The 16,574-nt window shown below is 40.1% G+C and overlaps 2 protein-coding genes across 2 annotated transcripts in view; one reads left to right on the top strand and one right to left on the bottom strand.

Moving 5' to 3' along the window:
* Positions 1–16,574, bottom strand: part of LOC140235754 (uncharacterized) — a 60,236-nt gene that overhangs the window by 11,513 nt on the left and 32,149 nt on the right. Inside the window, exon 9 of the mRNA XM_072315767.1 lies at positions 14,950–15,115. Coding sequence (XP_072171868.1) covers positions 14,950–15,115 — 166 coding nt within the window. The remainder of the gene's footprint in view (positions 1–14,949; positions 15,116–16,574) is intronic.
* Positions 8,197–9,378, top strand: LOC140236167 (uncharacterized). The gene has a single exon (XM_072316134.1). It carries the CDS (start codon positions 8,639–8,641, stop codon positions 8,966–8,968), a length of 330 nt encoding a protein of 109 aa, XP_072172235.1. The 5' UTR covers positions 8,197–8,638; the 3' UTR covers positions 8,969–9,378.

The raw sequence follows: 16,574 nt of genomic DNA, 5'->3' as shown, positions 1-16,574 counted from the left end.
GCATTTTTAAGAAGGATTCAACATTTCTGTGATGAAAATTGGTTTTCAAACGGCTGAGATATCCAAAAAGTGATAATAATAAAATGCGACAGGCCACGCCTTTTATTAGGATCTCTTGGTTTCACCTTGTTTTTTGATATCTCAGCCATCTCAAAACCGATTTTCATCAAATAAACTTTTGATCCCCCTTAGAATTGTATGCTCTTTGACATCTCATAGAGTGGTTTCTGAATATATCGCAAAACGTTAAAAGCTAAATCCTCACCTCGACCAGAACTGTACACACCATTTACTGTAACTCTTTGCAGGCCACTATAATGACATGCCATTGCCGCTGGGCAAAGCTAGGTATCTGGCAGTAGCGAAAGACATAGTAGGCTCCAGTAAGGGATGATTGTTGAGCTCTGGTGCTGATTAGCAAATCATCACAAGTGGCACAGAACATCAATCAGCTTTGACAAAACATATTTTTCTCTCTGCATAGATTAATTACAGCATGCCCTAGCTCTCACCAGGGCTCCATTCCCTACGAAGCTGCTATGGAGCTACCAAGTTTAATGCAGGAGGTGTGAGTCTCCCACCTCACAGGGGTCTGTCTCAGGCTTACACTCCTAAAAAGCTTTTCCTTGCACCGCACAAGGTCAATATTGCCCCCCCCCCCAAAAAAAAAAAAAAAAATCAACAACACAAAAACAAACAAACAAGCAAACACATCACTAGGCCTACCAGTATACACATACACACACAAAAATCAACCTCCCAAAAAAAAAAATTACATTTGAATAAATACATTTTTGTTTTTAAATCAGACTAAACAAAAATATTACATTTAGTATGCACCAGATCGCATGATTTACAGCTTAAATATCTTAAAGCTCCTTTAAGATATTCAGACATTCAGATATCTCAGAGGGGACACCCACCCTCACCCCACTCGCACCCTCGCCCATCTGGCTGATACACTGCAAAATTCTCACATCTACAAATGTACCTGTTTTCTGACCTTGCCATCTCGTTGGCTGAGATAGCAACTCTGGCTGCAATGGCAAGTGTCATGATGGTTAACAACAAGAATCCTGCTGCCTGATTGGCTGTTGCTACAAGAAGATGCCAATCTTAAACAAGAAAAGTTATTATAGTAGCATCTTCTACGAAATGAGACCCAGGACAGTCGAGTGAATCTGTGTGAGCCACAGCTGAACCACGAATGACAGTAGAATGAGCGCAACAATGGCAAACACGATGACAGATTGTGCGATGAATGTACACAGGTGTATTATGAGATATCATCAAGGGGGCAGTGTCAACATACATTGCATTCAAAATTTGGCTATCGAAACAAAACAAAAAAGACCTTAAAAAAACACTTTTGGTTTGAGAGTATCACAAGTAGACAGACTGGTAGATTAACAAATGAACATAATTAACATCTAAAAGATACCAGTAATATAAATACCTAACTTATCCCCCTCACTCTCTTCCTCCATCCCCCCCCCCCCCCCCCGTATACCCCTTCCATTGTGTGTGTGTGTGTGTGTGTGTGTTGAGTGCATGCAGTATAGAAATACCAAGAAAGGTTAACAGGTGGCTAGAAAATAGACAAAGTATAAATTCACTGAAGATCATAAACGTCTAAATGTATGTACAGGCACACGAAGAAAGATTGTAGGGTGGGAAGGTGAGGGAAGGGGGAGAATAGGAGAACTATTTGAGGGATGATGAACGGTAGATGAAAGGGAATACTGTACAAGCTGAAATTTTCGCGGTGGCTTTATTTTCGCGAATTTCGCGTCTCGCCTTTGAACCGCGAAAATAACAACGCGCGAATAAATAAGTTCAGTAAGACCCTCGCAACCGCGAAATTAACAACACGCGAAAATGTCCTCCAAATAGCAATTCGCGAAAATATCTGTACGCGAAAATTTCAGCTCGTACAGTATACTGTAACTGGAATAACATTCTCAGCCTGCAGACCTGAAAGGGGGGGGGGGGGGAAGAGAGATACTTTTGAAAGGAAAATTATCAGAAGTAACTCGATACATCTGTGTCAGGATACTGGGTACCTCGGCCTGGATTTTGCATGCTATTGGGTGCATGATGGGTATAAACAAGCAAGAAGAGGCTGAAAATGCGAGACTAGCTGCCAGCCGACGGAGAACATATGACGGACTTTTGCCCCCACTGATGACGGCGGCGACGGCTGTAATGGTTGTAACACACATTCTGCATGAAAGGATCTACACTGAACAACCTAGGGACTTTAAACCCAGTCATCAGACAGAGCTCACACACAAACAACAGTCCCCCTCGAGGTACCATCTCCTGTCAAGGCGCATCCAACAACGACTGGGGCGTTCTCGTCGTGCCTGGGTACGCAGCCTCCGTGGAGATGATGGAAGGAAATGAATTTGGCAAACAAAACGAAAAATGCAACATTCTTTTTCTCTGATTTCTTCATCCTCTGCGTCGGTTTGACGGAAGAGTCTGACTATTGAGCAACTTCGGCTGCTCTGTGGTTTATACAAACTGCAACGACAACAACAACAAAAACTCATCCATTGATGGTGACCGCTGATGCAGGCGCACGACTGGGGCGAGTCCAATAAATAGGACCGGTCTCTAGCTTGCACGAGATTCCACTCCCGCTTCTGAAACCGAGCGTACGAGGGTCGACGCAGCTTCGCATGGTGGAGAACTCCAACCAAGCGGTGTGAAGCGGCACCTTCATCGTGTAGTGACTGTCATCCATCCATCATTGGGCTCTGTCGAGCTCTCCTTCATCGTAGATTGACCCATCGCATGCACAGTGCTCAAATCATCAAACAAATTGTGAAAGAGATTCCTACCCTTCACGGTAAGATGCTTGGATGAGTATTTCACGAACAATGTACCGGTAGCATCCAACGTTCAGTCACACTTGCACTGATATTGATGTACATACAATACTGTACATTTGCCAACGAGCACTGTGTGTAGTATTTAGAAACAACCGAGTACTTTTCATGTGGGTGAGTGTGTTTCTAGTATGTACCAGGGACATGCATTAATCATTTCACTTTATTATTTCACATTTCTTTACCACAGCAAGATGTCAGGAATTCTACATGTGTGCATGGACAACCTGCATACTGGTGGACATTGTGAAGTAAATTTTCACACAATGTGTGATGATGTAAAATTTCTGTCTCTAGGTGGCTGCCATATTGGTGGTAAAAAGCGTGTGTACACAGTAGCTACCAACATTCGCACAATGTAATCAGGGAGATACAGTCAACCTTGCTTAAAAGTCGACCTCACATAAGTCAAATAATCGCCTAAGTCAAAGGTCTTTTCAAGTCCTCTTCTCTTTATATCTATTGACTTTAACCCCTCATAAGTCGAATTTTCTCTAAGTCAAAGCTATTTCTTCAGTCCAAATACAAATTGTAAATTTGACTCTTATAGGCAAGGATGACTGTAATTGCATGTTCCATACATCTCAGTAGGCACATGGAATTACTCCCAAATGAGTGGGGCTTTTTGTACTCTTCTTATAAGGCACTAAAAAGTTTATATCTACATTTTCAGGGTACCTCCTGCAAAATCAATTACTGTAAAACACAATATTTTTGTGGCATGAAATTTCCGCCAATTGGAGCCGACAGCCTTTTCGCAGCATGAAATTTTTTTCGAATTGGAACCGACAGCCTTTTTCACGGCATGAAATTTTTGCGAGTTGCCTCTTACACTCAATGCGTATAGTGTAGACATCAAGGACTTTCATGTGCATTTTAATTTTGCGAATCTTAGCTCTCGCGAAATCAAAATGCACACCAACATTCCTCGTTTTCCAGTAGACATGGCAGCTCTCTGTACATCAATTCCACATAGCTCCTCTCTTTGCACACATATGCACTAATATGCAAATAAATATGCTACGGTACGCAACGGGCAAGAAACCACCCATGCAATAACAGCTGCAATACGAATGTAAAGTTAGTCCAAAGGGTGCATCAGAATGTTTCCCTCATTTTGTTTGCGTTTACCAGAGCATTTTTATTTGTACCATAAAATTTCACACCTGAGTCATACACATGCATGTACTGGTATTCTCCCATTTCAATGGGTAAACTTCAAAAAAAAAAAAAAAAAAAAAAAAAAAAAAGAAAAGAAGAAGCATCCATTCAAACTTGAACCTAGGTCATGCCATGTTGCAGGCATTCAGTGTCAAAGTCTAGCTGAGTTGTTTACAGCTCTTGTCTGCAGCTTTTCAAATGGTGGGCTCATATTCGAACCAATCCGTGGAAGCGATGTACTTTTTGTTATTCAATAAGGCATACATGTAGCTATTGTATGCCCATCCCAAACCTGTAGGCCTATGCCTAGTGAAAACTATGCCAGGCTGTCTTTCTCTCCTTGAGTCACTTTACCCCCTTCCCAACCCCCATCCCCCCCCCCCCCCCACCTATCCCATATGCTGGAGTACATATCGTGTACATTGTAGCTTACAACCTTGCTGCTGAAGGTGCCAAAGTTTTCTTGTTTATATTGATGACAGCATGAGAGAGTAGACCATGGATGATTCATAATCTGGTCGTCCTTGCAGTAAAGGTCTGTTCTACTCTCCTCATCAGAGAGCATTGGAATATCAGCTCTATCTAGTCATTCCATCTGCCTTCTACAATGTCCTGACTAAACTCAACAGGCAGAAGCTTTAAATGAACCCCCCCCCCAAAAAAAAAAAAAAAAAAAAACTGGCCGACTTTGGGGGTCCAGAATATCACATAATGTTTTGTCTCCTCAGAGAGACTGGAAGTGATATGGAAAAGAGCAGAATCTGATAAGGACCATTTCTGGACTGGAGCTCTAAAAGGATAATTGCTTTTATACATTTAACCCATTGAGGACGAGTCCAGAGTATACTCGGGCAAGTGTCTATGGGAAATGCGTGTTGTAGCTTAATCAAACTGTCCTCAATGGGTTAATACCATCTCCTGTGAGAACATCAAGGGAAAGTCTGCTCCACATTTTATGCCAGCTTTGTAACATTTTCATAGACTAACAACAAACAGAAGAAGGAAAGCTTCTATTCAAAACCTACCATGTCGTCTCGCATAGAATGAACATTGATATCCAATTTGTTGTCTCCTATAAATGGCAGCCTTGAAGAGAGTTTAACCCATCACGTCCTGAGGAAAAGATGACAATTTATGCCACAAAAGCACACTAGGACTTGATGGGTTAAACTCTTTTTCAAAGTTGTCATTTACTGGAGGCAACAGACTGGATATTAATCTTCTTTCAATCTGAGACATCGTGATAGGTTTGAAATGAAACTTTCCTTCTTCTTCCTCTTTTCCTCATTAAAGGGATGATAATAAAATAGTTCTAGTTGAGATGAGGATTCAGGTTTTAAATTTTTGCGATATAAGTGGAAACCACTTATATGAAATATGAAAGAGCATACAATTATGAAAGGAATTAAAAGTTTATAGGATGAAAATCGGTTTTGAAATGGCCGAGATATCCAAAAACATATTACAAAGTAAGATAAAGTGGTCCTAATAAAAAGGTGGGACCCATCTTTTATAAGAATCACTTTGTTTTTGGATATCTAAGCCATTTCAAAAATGCAAATTGAACTTCATATTCCTGTCATTTGAATTCTATGCTGTTAAATATTTAATAAGTAGTTTCAAATCATCTCATGAAAAGCTAAACCCTGGATCCCCATCTCAACCAAAACTATACCATCCCTGTACGAAATGCTTGCAATGAATGATGAGAATTAAAACAAACAGATACGGCATTAAACAGCCTAACTGGGGTTTCTGGGACATAAGTAGATAGAAAAAAAAAAAAAAAAAAAACATGCCTCACTCAGTTCCCATAAATGCATTATTAAACATTCCACACATTGTTTTCAAAATAATCACACATTTAGGAATGTACATTTTGCAAATGTGTTGTTGTTAATTTTCTTCTCCTCAGATAGGAATGCCGTTCCATTTGTAAATTTTGGGCTATATCACCATCACCGAGAGCACAAAATAAAGTTTCCCCGAAGCCCCTCACCCCCCCCCCCCCTGCAAAAAAAAAAAATTTTCATATATATATATATATATATATATATATATATATATATGTATAAGAAGAGTTTGTTTGCAAAAACCGATAAGGCCATATTTGCCAAATGGAGATATTTGCGATTAAAGGTCAAGAAAAATACAGAGAATAATAAGAAAATTTTTGCTTCTTTTGACCATAACTTCAAAAATGTACCTTTATATGTAGTGACCAATATATCATTTAAAAGGTATTATTTTGTACTTTATGACAAAGACCGTACTTCAAAATCTTCAAATATGGACTTATCGGTTTTTGCAAACAAACTCTTCATATGTATATGTATATACATGTATATATATATATATACCATATACACTGTATACATATATATCCCTTGATTTTAACATTCTGTGATACTCTTTTTTTTTCAGCGGGTCATCCTCTTCATGTTTCTGCAACATATTTCATGTTCAAATACATTAAGTTCCATTCACTTTTATTAAGTTTTAAAGGAGTTTTGATGCTAAAACTAAATTTCTGAAAACAAGCAGAATGTACAACTTTACGTCCAACGTGCAGCATTCTAACCAGTTGAGGACGGACTGATTTTGCTACCATGCCCATTTCCCATTGACACTTGCCCGAGTACACTCGGGACTCGTCCTCAACAGGTTAAGCACTCGCAGTGTGCATGCCAAATGGCGAACAAATCCCAATAAGCATTAATAAAGGTGTGAGAAGAATCCCACAATTGATTAATACGGCGTCTCGCATCACACAACATTCTTCACGCTTCAATGTCACAAGCACCAGTACGACGATCATTCTCTCGGGATTCTAGATCATTCCCTGTACGCCCTATGGTTGTAAATATGAAGGGTTTGGTTGCAAAAACCGATGAGTCCATTTTTGAAGATTTTGAAGTAAGGTCTCTGTCATAAAGTACAAAATAATACCTTTTAAATGATATATTGGTCACTACATATAAAGGTATATTTTTGAAGTTATGGTCAAAAGAAGCAAAAATTTTATTATTCTCTTTATTTTTCTTGACCTTTAATCGCAAATATCTCCATTTGGCAAATATGGACTTATCGGTTTTTGCGAACAAACCCTTCATATGTCATGCAATGCCCACGCCCCCACTTATTCTGGGATTCCCCAAACAACAAAGTTATTTAATAGCAGTCTTATCTCCTATTCAAATATCAAAGCTGAACAACATTCCTACGCTGAAGTTTACATGGATTTTGATGCATGCTATTTTTGCTCTCTTTAGCTCATTTGGAATTCCCAAAGTAAATCAGAGCTTATAAATACCATCTGTTTCCATTTTGTTATAACTATACACCAACAAAAATGTTAATAGATTGTTCCTGAACTCTGGTTGCTAAGTTTTGGTTTGTTTTTCTTTCAATTGTTTTTTGTTTGTTTGTTTGTTTTATTTGTTTGTTTGTTTGTTTTTTGGTGTGTCTATGATCTGAAACCGATATCTGACAGTGTAAAGCAAATGGGGAAAAAAATACCACATGGAAGTTTGGCATCTAGCAGAACAGAATCTGGTTTTATAAACACATACTTGACATTAGTTTCTGCTTTTTCTTAACAGCCGCATCATAACAAATCAACATGTTCTTCATACTTAGGTTGCTTGTTACGATATCTTGTTTCGCGCTTGAACTCTGCACAAACAAACAAGGAATTCTTAGTGTTCAATGGTTGATATTTGGTCAAATGTAATGAATCAGGCCTCTTAAATGTTTTCCTCGTAAATGCAGTCATAGCAACAAGCGCAGACTTTATTGTTGTTGAGTCTATTAATGACATATGAAACCCTCTTCTTTGCTTTCCATTCATGAGACATTCCTGTTGTCTAAGGAAGTGCAGCAGAACATTGAACAAAACAAGACAGTGAAACAAAAACCAAAAGACATACCATACAATAAAAGACACCAGACATCAGGGCAGCTGTCGGTAATAGATGCTGATTTAGTCGCTCCCTCTCCCTGCCCCCCCCCCCCACCACCACCACTATCACCACCACCTCCCGACTTGATTTGCTGTTTCAATCAGCTGAACAGTAGAATAGTTTGGTCATGCTCTGTAGACTCTGATTTCTTTCTGTTTCTTTCGTCAGGAACATCACTACCCAAGCAAGAAGGAAGACACGCCTCAAGTGACACTTTGAGCACCTGGTAGGATTGGGTGTGAGGTGGAGTGTGTGCGCCCTCATCTGCTGAGCAAACGTCAAAGCCTCACTCCTCATCGCATTCAGTCGGCTGCATGTACGTTCTCAAGAAATGTTGTTGCCAGGGATGCATGTCTGCAGCTGAATTCGACATCGGCTATCTCAAGAGTCCATTCAAACCAGTCTGTTTGAGTGTTGCGGCTAAATCCAACAAGCCTTCCAACTGCCGCCACCCTGATCAACTGAACTCTTCCTTTGAGTGAGGGTCGACGATCTTACTCTCTCCTGGACTGTGTGCAGTTGTAAGTAACGGCAATAGGTTCTCTAAACTTGGGGCAATCATTCCTCAATAGCTTTTCTTGTGTGCGTCTGTGAGCTGTGGGAACAGAGCGCTGCAACATCATGAACTCATCGAGCAAAGCCGAGGATTTCTACCATTTGTTCCGCAGCAGCAATACCACTGAGCTGCGCAAAAACTTGCCGCGCATTGCCAACAACCGGGACCTGGACCGCCAGGACCTAGCCCTGTTGGTCCTCCTACTGACCAACATGCCTCAGCCCCAGATCAGGCGACTGGTCCGAGGAACTCCAGCCTGCAGTCAGGCCCTGCAGGACGTCCTGGACAGGGTAGTGGCCAACGAGGGCGCCAGGGGCGCGAGGCCGTACGACGCGGACGTCCGGGAGATCGAGACGATACTTTACGGGCCGCCCCTGAGCCCCGACATACCGTAGCCCCCTTCCCCACGATCAGCTCATGTCTGAGCACAATATTGACTCTGAGAACTGAAATGTACTGTGAGGACTCGTGTCAGACACTGATACCAAATTCTAATTTCAAGTGCCTTTCTCTATTTTGTATAATAAGGTTCATTTTGAGCAGAACAACAACGACAAAACTACCAAGGAAAACAGTAAGGCCACTTTATCTTTGCTATAGTGTTGTAGAAAACATGAAGAGAATATAACAGCCTGCTTTACTCAAAATAGTCTACATGTGACCACTTTTAACCTGCATGAACGGAGTCTGAAAAGATAGGCAATACAAAAGAGTAATATATACAATGTATGTGTAAAAATAACTATACTATCAATGTTTGTGCGCATAGAGAGAGAGAGAGAGAGAGAGAGGGAAAAAAATAAATTTTCAGTACGTTATATAACATAAAATGTATCATGATCTGTTGGTTTTGTCACTCTATCTTTGGTTATGTAATAAATTTATTGTATTATTATTGTATTATTAGGTGTCTTCATGTGATATTTATGTAAGTTGTAATATGATACGTGCAAACAGCACACTCCTCTGCACTGTAAAGTTTACAAGCAATATGTAGACCTTGAGGTTTTTACCTTGTTTCTTTGTGTGGTGTGCTTGTCAGGTGTACGACCTCTTGCAAAAGTCAATGCAAAAGCCAGATGTAAAACTTGCCTCTTATGTTCATCTCAGAGACTCCAACTCTTCTGCCTTGAGACAACTTTCTCAAAATCTCCCACTTGAGACTGAATTTTTCCCACTCTAGGAGTATGCCTCCAGCTTAAAGGGATGGTTTAGTTTTGGCTGAGATGAGGCTTCAGGTTTCCATCGTTTTTAATGAAATACTGAGAAAACTCTAATGAAATATGAAAGAGCATACAATTCTAAGCAGAACTCAAAAGTTTATTTCAAATTGATGAAAACTGGTTTTGAAATGGCTGTGATATCCAGAAACAACAAGGTTCCAATAGGAGGGACCTACTTTTTATTAGGACCACTTTGTTTTACTTTGTTTTTGGATATCTCAGCAATTTCAAAACCCAGTTTCACAAATAAACTTTGAATACCTCTCAGAGTTGTATGCTCTTTGATATTTCAATTTCTCAACAGTGGTTTCTGATTATCTCACAAAAAGTTAAAATCTAAATTCTTCATCTCAACCAAAACTACACCATCCCTTACGATGATTAATTCTCCTGCTTTAAAGGTATTAGCCCACATTTGTAAACCTGCAGCAATTGGTCTCATAGTTAGCATGGAGTTTGGGTATGATTGCAGTAACACCTGTGCAAAATTTCGTTCCAATTAGTCCATTACTTTCATAAAAATAAATGAAAATGCACCGTAATCCGTATGCATGCGTATAACGCTCGCTAGCTCCGGTCCACGTACGTGTTACATGTACAATGTACGTAGCTATAGCCCGCGCTCGTAATTCGATTTTGGGTCGGGTTGACCCGGTTTGAAAATTGATTTTAAAACGATGATTTTCTCTCTTTTATCGAATGGTATAGACAAAGAGCGACAGGTGAGGTACACTGTTATAACTTGTATTTGAAGTCATATTGGACCTGTTTTATGCAGTTTTGATTTTCGTGGGTTTGCAAATGTGGGCTAGTACCTTTAAATAGAAATCAGCTTCCTTAAACCCAACTTAAGTGTTAATAGTCATATGTGTTTAAAAACAAGGCTAAGATCGCAGCAGAGAGGCTGTATAAGGGCTTGAGCTTCCCGGGCCACGATGTGGGCCCTGGACCCCAGCCACAAGGGGCATCACGACTTGAGTATGCGCTGGTTAGTGGGTGCTACGAGCTCATAATATTTTTCGCATGCTTTTGTGCAATCAGAATTTGCCAGGGGTTACCGGCGGGAGAATCTCCTATTTATTTTATTAAGAGATGCTGCGGGTGGAGTCTCTACCATCTTATTGTAGAAATATGCTTGTCACCTCTGCCAAGGGAGGAGGTTATGTTTTCATTACCGTTGGTTTGTTTGTTTGTTAGTTTGTCCGTGTGCAAAATAACTCAAAAAGTTGTGCACGGACTTGGATGAAACTTGCAGGGAAGGTTGAGAATGACAAAAGGAACAGATGATTAAATTTTGGTAGTGATCCGAAAATTTTTATGGATTTTTTGAAGGATTTTCGGTATTTTGGCAGGTAGGGTCAATGAACTTGGGAAATCAAGCTGCGCATTTTTTAGGTTTTCATACGTGCACTAAAGTGCGTGCTCTAGTTTCTGCATTAGAGCAAGGCGCGCCGCGCAGCTGAGGGTTTATGACGTAACAAAGGCTTCTATATTGGGAAATCGGGCAAATTTTTTCAACATGCATACATATAGGTGGAAATCACTGATCTCTATGGAAGAGCAAGATCATCAGCGGAAAGTAGAGCTGCTTGGTGGAGGTCTGTGCTCTCAGAGTGCTTTTCTAGTTTAAATTTTATTCCTTCTAAGTACGGGATCTCTTTTTGTGACACAATGACTTTCACAACATTTCATTTTTTTTTTTTTTTGTAAGAAGATTGTAGCATGAAATGGCTATTGGCATATCCATACCTCATGTCACTGAAACATGAGATTTGAATATCATAGTTTCACTTTTGGCATTGTATGTGCAAGAAGTTCGACATCTTTTGATAATTTTTGAAAGGTGTGGGAACCATTTCAGGAAGCAAGTAAAAAAAAAAAAAAAAAAAAAAAAAAAAAAGAAAGCTGTTTCGATCTGTCCACTGTGCAAACAGCATTTAAGGATCTGATTACTACTAACATGAGTACAAATTATCAACAATGCTGACTGTAGTTGCCATGGAAATGCCAAAGTTGGCTGAAAAAATATGGAATTGCAAACTCTGTCAGACATACTTTCCATACTTTCTGAACAACTTCTTTTTTTTTCACAAAAAATAATTTTCTCTCAAGTGTTTGAGCGATAAACAGCACACATGATTCAAATCTCTTTGCAGGTGTTGCCATGGAGATTTCGGATTAATTCCTGATTGCTTGTACATGTAAATAAAACTTGACACTTCAAAAAAAACACACCATGCTTGCCAATCCACTTGTTACCTGCATTGTGTCAATATAGAATGTCTGCATATTGTTTGGATTTCTTGGTGTCTGCATTCATATGGATCAATGTACGCTGCAGACTTTTAATGACTCTCTAAAATATTTACCAACGAGAGGTGCGGCTTTACAATATGCCTAGTCTGAGAAGTCTTGGATGCATAGTCTTTAATACAAGAAATGCTACCCTGTGTTTCCAGTATTGTAGTACATAGCTGACGAGCTACATAAAGAAAACAGTGTACCGGTATGCTAAAAGATTGTCAAATACTCTGGAAAAGAGTGTAAAATTCTGGCTTACCAGATTTACCATGCTCAATATTTTATGGACATCTCCTTGGTGTCTGCATAATTTCAACAAAAAAAAAAATGATAATAATGCTTGAGTATTCTATTTTAATTCCTTTGCACATTATCACAAGGAAAGGGCTGCTATTTCATCAAGCATCATTATGTATGTTTGTTGTGACAGCCCCCGTAACATGGAACATGTCATGGAACAAAAAAATGCAATTTACTGTATTTTGTATCTAATTCAAGTACTAAATTTGTTTGTAAAACTTGATTTTACAATCTAATTTTACCAAAATCTTTAGGTTATTGATGTAATTTCATTAACCCGTAGAGGACAAGTCTTGTGTACACTCCGGCAAGTGTCTATGGGAAATGTCTGTTGTAGCAAGATCAAACCGTCCTCAGCGGGTTAAGACATTGTAGTCTTGAAAGAAAAGATTGCAGAAATAGAATGAAACTAAAATTGAAAACAATCATGCAGCTCAGTCTGCAAAGTTTAAAAAATGTTTGTAGAGATGTTCAAGACTGAGCTATCACAACATCCAACAGTGCGTGAAGAATGTCTTTGTCACCGATGACTTCATGACCATTACACACAATCACAGATCATTGGACTTTCATTCTCATTATGGACAAGATAAGGAAGCGATTGAATGGAGTTTGAACGTTTTGCTGTCTGCCTGTTTATCTCAGAAAAGGCTCTGATGAGGTTTTGAAAAGGATGCAGTTCTCAGAAAATGTGTGAATTCTAGAAATACAAAATATGTGAAGAAACCCAATTGAAAAAAAAAAAAATCTCAATGCAAGTGGACAATCTATTCAGAGATGTATTTTTCCCCAAGTAAAATCATTCATTGAATACAGTAAGAATATTTCCAGAAACAGTTCGAAGTTAAAGCAGCACAGTCATCAGAAAGTATGTGAATTCATTAACATGCAGAATATTTGAGGACACAAACGCACACACAATAATATGATAAATTCAATTTGACAATCCATTAAAGAGATACATGTTGTATTTCATGAAATCCTTACTCCATTCAAACGTGACTACATATTGTAGGCAACGATTTGAAGACTCTTGGATGTGCCGCTCTACATTGGTTGTTGAAATACATGTGTAGACTTTCACAAAATGTTTGCTTCTTTCATGGAGCTAGTGGTAAAAAAAAATCAGATTCCATTAAATTTGGAAAAACTGGAGGCTGTCATTGTTCATCTACCCAAATGCATATAATGTAAAGGCACGATCAATTTGAGTATTTCTGAAGAAATAGGCATTTCTGTCAATTTTGTTTATGAATTTCTAGTAGAGAACAGTGCATCCATAATGTTGCGTAAACCTTTAAGGGTGCCATATCAATTGAATGTAATCAAAACTTTGGAAAATCATATCCGTGAAAGGATTATCTGATTTTTGTCTCAATCTTCACACAGGCATCTCCTGAAATTTTCTGCATTTTTTTCTAAATGAATCCACATAATAATCTTCTTTTTCTTTGAGGATTAGACATTGGTATAGCATTTTTCCACAATCAACGTCTATTTTCTCTGGCAGACATGGCTTGACTCTGAGAACCATTTTGCTCAGTATGGCAGATTGTACGACCACAGTTGCTGGCAAACATCATGCATCTTCACCAACACCCTGGAGTACATGGGGTCTCATTACATAGCAGATGTTAGGATAGCAATTTTGGCTAGAATAGCATCTGCTCCTAGCGGCAGCCAATCAGGCAGCGCGATTCTTGTCGTTACCACAACACATGTCACTGCAGCCAGAGCAGGTTTCATAATCAGCTTTCTATGAAATGGAGCCCAAGAAGAGGGCAGTCACAACTGCAATGGTAAACATTGCGCAACACACGAACACGCACACAATACTTTGACAAGACATCCAATTTTTTCCCACAGCAAGAGTCAGAATATTGATTCTCTCTTTCTCTCTCTCCTCCTTTATCTTGCCCCTTTCTTCTCTCTCTCTCTCTCTCTCTCTCTCTCTCTCACACACACACACACATACACACACACATTATCTTTCTCTCCTTTTAGATACAGGACTGATAATACAAGCGAGCTTTAGGTCTGCAACACAAATGCTAGTTAGGCCAAAAATTCTGCATGTGCGCGAGACAACTGTTTCCATTGTCCAACCCGGAAGGCTGCGTCGTCTCTAGTGTTTAGGTCGTACATCTATGAGCTTGCTACTGTCACACCTGCCACAACAGCTGAGAGTGCACAGAGCAACGCAAAGCCCTAGGCTTACCCCTCACAGGGAAAAAATGTGATTTGGTAGCACACAAGCAGAAGCCAGATCCAAGAGTGTGGACTTGCATAAAAGTTTAGAAGTTGAAGGACGTCCTGTACAATTGATCTGCCAGCACGCGTAGCACATATTGTACGTGCGAAATGAAGTTCACTATTAGTGGAGCATTCCAACCCTCCTTGAGAACACAGACATATTAAACAGGTCGCCCACTATAAGCAGTCATGATATAACCTCTTTGGGCTCAAATCACTGAATGCTGCGCCGCCATGAGATCAATCTTAGAGTCAAATATCATTGGTAGGTTTCACCCAAGAGATGTCTTCTGCCTCACCTGTGAATTGACTCCGCCCCTTGCGTAGTGGTTGTCCGGCAACGACTCCATCTTCTTCAGCTTTCCCTTCCCGCCGCCGCCGGGACCGCCGATGCGCTCGCTCTCGATCTTCTTGTCTTTCAGCTTCTGCACGGCACCCTTCTTGGCACTGGACTTGCCTTTTTGGCTGCAAGATACAACAAAAAATCTGTGTAACCAAAGACATATAATCAAGTACTTCATTTTCCTTCCCCTCCTCTTTAACTCCATCCTTTAGAAAATTCCTCCTTTTTACCTCTTTTTCTATCCATTTTCTTTGTGTGTGTGTGTGTGTGTGTGTGTGTGTGTGTGTGTGTGTGATCCCTGACCTCCTCATTTCCTCCAAGACCACTTCCTCCCTCATGCCTTTTTCTCTCTCTTATTCCCCCTCCCTTCATTACCTCATTCTGCTCTATCTTGCTCATCCCCAACCCACCTCCACTCTTCAGACCCTTTCCTTATTCTTTCTTCCTCCATTGCCCCTTCATCACCTCCTCCCCTTCACCCTTCAAACTCCTTCCATTTTCATATTTTTTTATACTTCTTTCGATCTGCATTTTGCACCCCCAACCAATCACCAACCTTCAGAACACTTCCTCCTTCCTAGCTTTTTCTCGCTATCCCCCATCACCTCCACCCTTCAAACTCCTTCATACCTCTTTCAGCACACATCTTGCCCCACCCCACCTCCATCCTTCAGACCCCTCTTTCCCCTTATCTCTATCTCTCCATTACCCCTCCCCTCATCACCTCCCTGCCCCTCTGCTCTTCCCCCTCTATCCTTTAGACTCCTTCTTACTACACTGTACTTACTCCCCCATTACCCCCCCCCCCCCACTCCTTCATACCTATTTTCCCCTCCCCATCCTCCTAAACTCATCAACCCTCACCCTTCATCCTTCTTGTTTGTTTCTCTCTCCATTTCCCCTCCTCTTATCACCTCCCCACCCTGCATCATTTAAACCCCTTCCTCCTTCATACTTCTTTCTTCTCCCATACCTCCCTCCCCCTCCTCCTAACCTCCTCAACTCTTACCACCAGACCCCTTCCTCCTTCTTACTTCTTTTTTTTTTCTCCCATACAAATGTATCTCGCTCCCCTTCATCCTTCTTACCCCCTTCTCCCTCCATTCTACTCCCCTCCTCTCCCATCATCCCCTCCCCCTCCACCACCATCACCCTTCAGACTCCTTCCTCCTTTTTACCTCCTTCTCCCTCCATTTCCTCCCTCCTCGCCCCTCCCATTCTGCCTACTTCCTTCTTCTTAAAGGTATTGTTTAGCATTGGGAGCAGTGATTTAAAAAATGTTCGAGTTATCACATTTGATGCATATGTGTAGGTTTGTTGTACCACAAAACATCCTACCATATAAAGATTCTGTAATAAAGCCTAAAATACACTGTAAAAGGAGATATCACTATTTTTCCTCAATTAAACCATAACTGAAGCCTTTTCATTCTAGAAACAATTTTATCACGAGTAATGTTCGCATTTTGTAGATTTTACAATACTTAGCATTGATTATACTGATTAACATTTTTACATTGGTTGTTTCTATCCCTAACTCCCATTTATAACTATTTTGATGCACTAAAGCTGGGTTTTAGT

The sequence above is a fragment of the Diadema setosum genome, chromosome 12 (genome assembly GCF_964275005.1).
Source record: "Diadema setosum chromosome 12, eeDiaSeto1, whole genome shotgun sequence".
NCBI classification, from domain to species: domain Eukaryota; kingdom Metazoa; phylum Echinodermata; class Echinoidea; order Diadematoida; family Diadematidae; genus Diadema; species Diadema setosum.
The sequence above is the reverse complement of the archived record's forward strand: the minus strand, read 5'-3'. Positions and strand labels throughout refer to the sequence as shown.